We start from the raw sequence: 3,356 nt of genomic DNA on the forward strand, positions 1-3,356 counted from the left end.
CGCAACATCTCCTTCTCACGTAACTCTCGGTGTTATGTGGAAGCGCAAGATTCCCATGGTGCTCCTTATACATTTGGGGTTGTTTGGCTTCAACACCTTCCCTATAACGCTTTCCAGAAGTTCTCAGACCTCCGTTTCACCCAGTTCATTTTTCTGCAGGGTACAATGCTTTACCACCCTTTCGGCAAAGAAATTTTTTCTGGTGCCCAACCTAAATCTCCCCTGGCGCAACTGGAGGCCATTTCCTCTCATCCTTTCACTTATTATTTACACGGGAGAAGAGAACGACCCCACCTCGCTACAACCTCCTTTCAGGTAGCTGTAGATAAATGATGCAGTTGATAAAGGGAGAAGGAACAGAAATGAAAAGGAGCATTTGAAACATTTAAAAAATCTTTCTTGAGAAGTTTCACCTTTTCTGCAAGTCATTCATTCTCTAACCTCTCTCCGAGTTAAAGATAAGCAAATATTGAAATCAAGCCAAGTTCATATCTCAGTTAAACAAGTCAGTTGAACAAGGTTCACATTTCAGTTGAAAAGGAAACATGACAGCTCGCGTATTCTAGGATTACCTGCGTTCAGAAAGCTGGGAAGCAGCAGCAGCAGCAGCAGACGTTTCTGTGGGCACCGCACAGAGAGCAGAGGAGGTATGTGTGCCTCAGCTCATCAGCGCGGCAGATCTGTGAGTTGTCATTGTACAAAGATGCCTTTTGCAGACCATTTGGGCAGGTACTGCCAGAAAGAGTCACAGAGAATCAGGGGCTAGAACTGGTCCGTGTCCAGAGCAGGGTTTTCTCAGTGCTGGTGTGGAAAACGGGGTCTCACACGGGCTCTTCTGTACCAGTCAACAAAGAACTTGGAGCCGTAGCTGTGAGATAGTGAAGCAGAGCAGAGGTGTGCAGTTACTGTGATTTACGAGGTTGACTTGCAGACACCTTGGTGTCTGCACGCGGAATCAGATTTTTGAGAGGTGTGTTTGAGATGTGTGGCTGGCGGGTACCACACACTTCAGTGCTTATTCTTTCACCCCCCATCTTAGACACTGGATTGTGAACAGGATTTCCAGGAAAAGGGGACAGGCTTTTTTCCCATGGTCTATTTTTTTCACGGAATATTCCTCTCTAATGTGGGTTTTCTTCATTTAGAGCTCCAATGCGTTGGGTGTGGTTTCAGCCAGGGAAAGGCAGGCTTTGCACTGCAACTGAAGTACGTCACAGGCTTTGATGCAGACGGCGCTTGTTGCTGTGGGGTGAGGCAGGCAGCCTCGTTCTTCTGTTGTTGGGGTTTTTTTTCCATTAGAAATATCTCCTGAGTGATGTTCTCGTAAAAATCTGAAAAATGACTTTTCGTGTATTGTTTCCAGAATTTTGCCAAAATGCATTTTGCTAAAATTTCCAGCACTGGGTTCTTTGTTTGAGTTACTCGTTTATTTGTTTGTTGGTTACTTTGGGCATGACAAAGAAAGAAAAAGAGACAACTTTCGATTTTCTTATTGCAGGTTATTCACCTATAAGGACAACAGATTAACAATGGAACCATCAAAAGAAAATTTATTCAAATACAAAGGATTCTATTTTGGTGTAGATACTACACCTGAGTATTTATCTACTCTGGAGGATTTTGAAATCAAAGATAGTGACGTATTTTTAGTCACTTACCCCAAATCAGGTAAGATTGGACTTGTTTCTAAAGGGGGAAAAATCTGCCTTGATTCACCCATCTAACAGCAGATGTACCGAGGGCCGTCAGCTTCACTTTTAGGCGTGAGTCATCTCTGAGGATACACAGTACAGACATACGCACCCTGCCCAGCCATGGCCTGAACAGCCAGGCACAAGGTTCCTGCTCGCGTCTACCTCATTCCTGGACTCAGTCTTGTAGGTGTAGTCCGAGCAAGCTGCACAGAAACCAGACTGACCTCCTGCGCCTCACAAAACACAGACAGACTTTTGCTAGGGCTGGGTGCAGAAGTCTTAGAGATGATTGTGGGCTATCTGGAATGATTTGTGGGCTCACAGAGAAGGTGGTTTCGGGGTTGCTGCAAGCGAGCAAGAGATCAGAGCACATATCAGTAAATGATAAATTCCTCCTTCAAGGATAAAGAAGTCCTGTATACCTACACAGCGGTAGAGGACACTAGCGTGATGAGTTCTGCATTCCTGCTGCTGAAGCAAACGCCACCTAGCTCCATTGCCATCTTGCATGAAGTGTAAAGCATAAAGACATTATTGAGTGAAGCCCAGAAGGAGTGGCAGGGAGCACTAGGCATGGTTGTGGTGAAGGCAGATGTCGCACAAGGAGTCTGTGGAGGGGTCATGGGTGACAGTGAGGAGACAAGGAGCTTAAGCAATGCTAGCTCATCATCAGGCAGCACCAGGGTGAGCTCTCTGAGTAAGGCAGAGGGGGAGGATGAGAAGGCAGGATTTAAGGGGTAACGATGCTATGACACTGAGATGAGCACATCTTTGGAGGTAGGAGCACGTTGCCAAGTGATGGGCTACCCTTGGATAGGAAGGAGTTGGAAAGAGGATTTTCAGTTACAAATTGCGCAGAATGTCACCTCTCTCTCATTCATACCTTCTCCTCTATCCTGACTCTCCACCTTCGTTCTTCCTCACCAGTTATCAACCTAAAGTACCCTCAAATCCTTCTGTTGAATCTCCAACGAGGTTCACTGTGCCGAAAGATTGTCCTGGCTGGTTATGCCAAGCAGAGCAAAGCAGTCAACAGGGCGGTGAAATCACTGGGACAAGAGTTGCCCTGAATCCTTGGGCTGTTTTCTTTTCCTCGCTGTGCCACACTAAATCTGCTACATGCATCCAGTCTGATCTCCAGAACCAGCTGTGCAGAGGCTCCGTTCGTGACAATGTACTATCTCTAATTTAAAAAAAACCCAACACATCAAGCAAGGTTCGTATAACAAGGTTTCCTTCTCAGGAACTGTGTGGACTCAGAATATTTTGAGCTTAATATTTTATGAAGGCCACCGTAACGGAACAGAGAATACAGAGATCATGGAGAGAGTCCCATGGCTGGAATATAAGACGTCCGAGAAGGATTATACGGCCCTTCCTTCGCCTCGTATTTTTGCCAGCCACCTGCCTTACTACTTAACTCCAAGAGGCCTGAGAAACAAAAGAGGATTTGTAAGTGATGTTATTTTTACAATTTCCTTAAACCAATCATGCAGATTTGCTTCAGTGAATCAGCCCAAATCCTACCCTCTTCCTCTTTCCATTCCCCATGTATCAGTGTCACCCACTTTGTGCATGTTTACTGAGTTTTCCTGCAACATGTTCAGGAATACTTATTTTATGAACCTTGGAAATAACAGGTTTGCTTTGGCTTCAGCCGGA

At 45.4% G+C, this 3,356-nt stretch overlaps 1 protein-coding gene across 1 annotated transcript in view; it reads left to right on the top strand.

Annotated features, from left to right (window-relative positions):
- Positions 1-1,529: 1,529 nt before the first annotated feature.
- The window catches only part of LOC104489712 (amine sulfotransferase-like), a 4,732-nt gene continuing 2,905 nt past the window's right edge, over positions 1,530-3,356 (top strand). The window contains exons 1-2 of the mRNA XM_010131909.1: positions 1,530-1,668; positions 2,938-3,146. Coding sequence (XP_010130211.1) covers positions 1,530-1,668; positions 2,938-3,146 — 348 coding nt within the window. The remainder of the gene's footprint in view (positions 1,669-2,937; positions 3,147-3,356) is intronic.

Source organism: Buceros rhinoceros, unplaced genomic scaffold (assembly GCF_000710305.1).
Source record: "Buceros rhinoceros silvestris isolate BGI_N320 unplaced genomic scaffold, ASM71030v1 scaffold6522, whole genome shotgun sequence".
NCBI lineage: Eukaryota > Metazoa > Chordata > Aves > Bucerotiformes > Bucerotidae > Buceros > Buceros rhinoceros.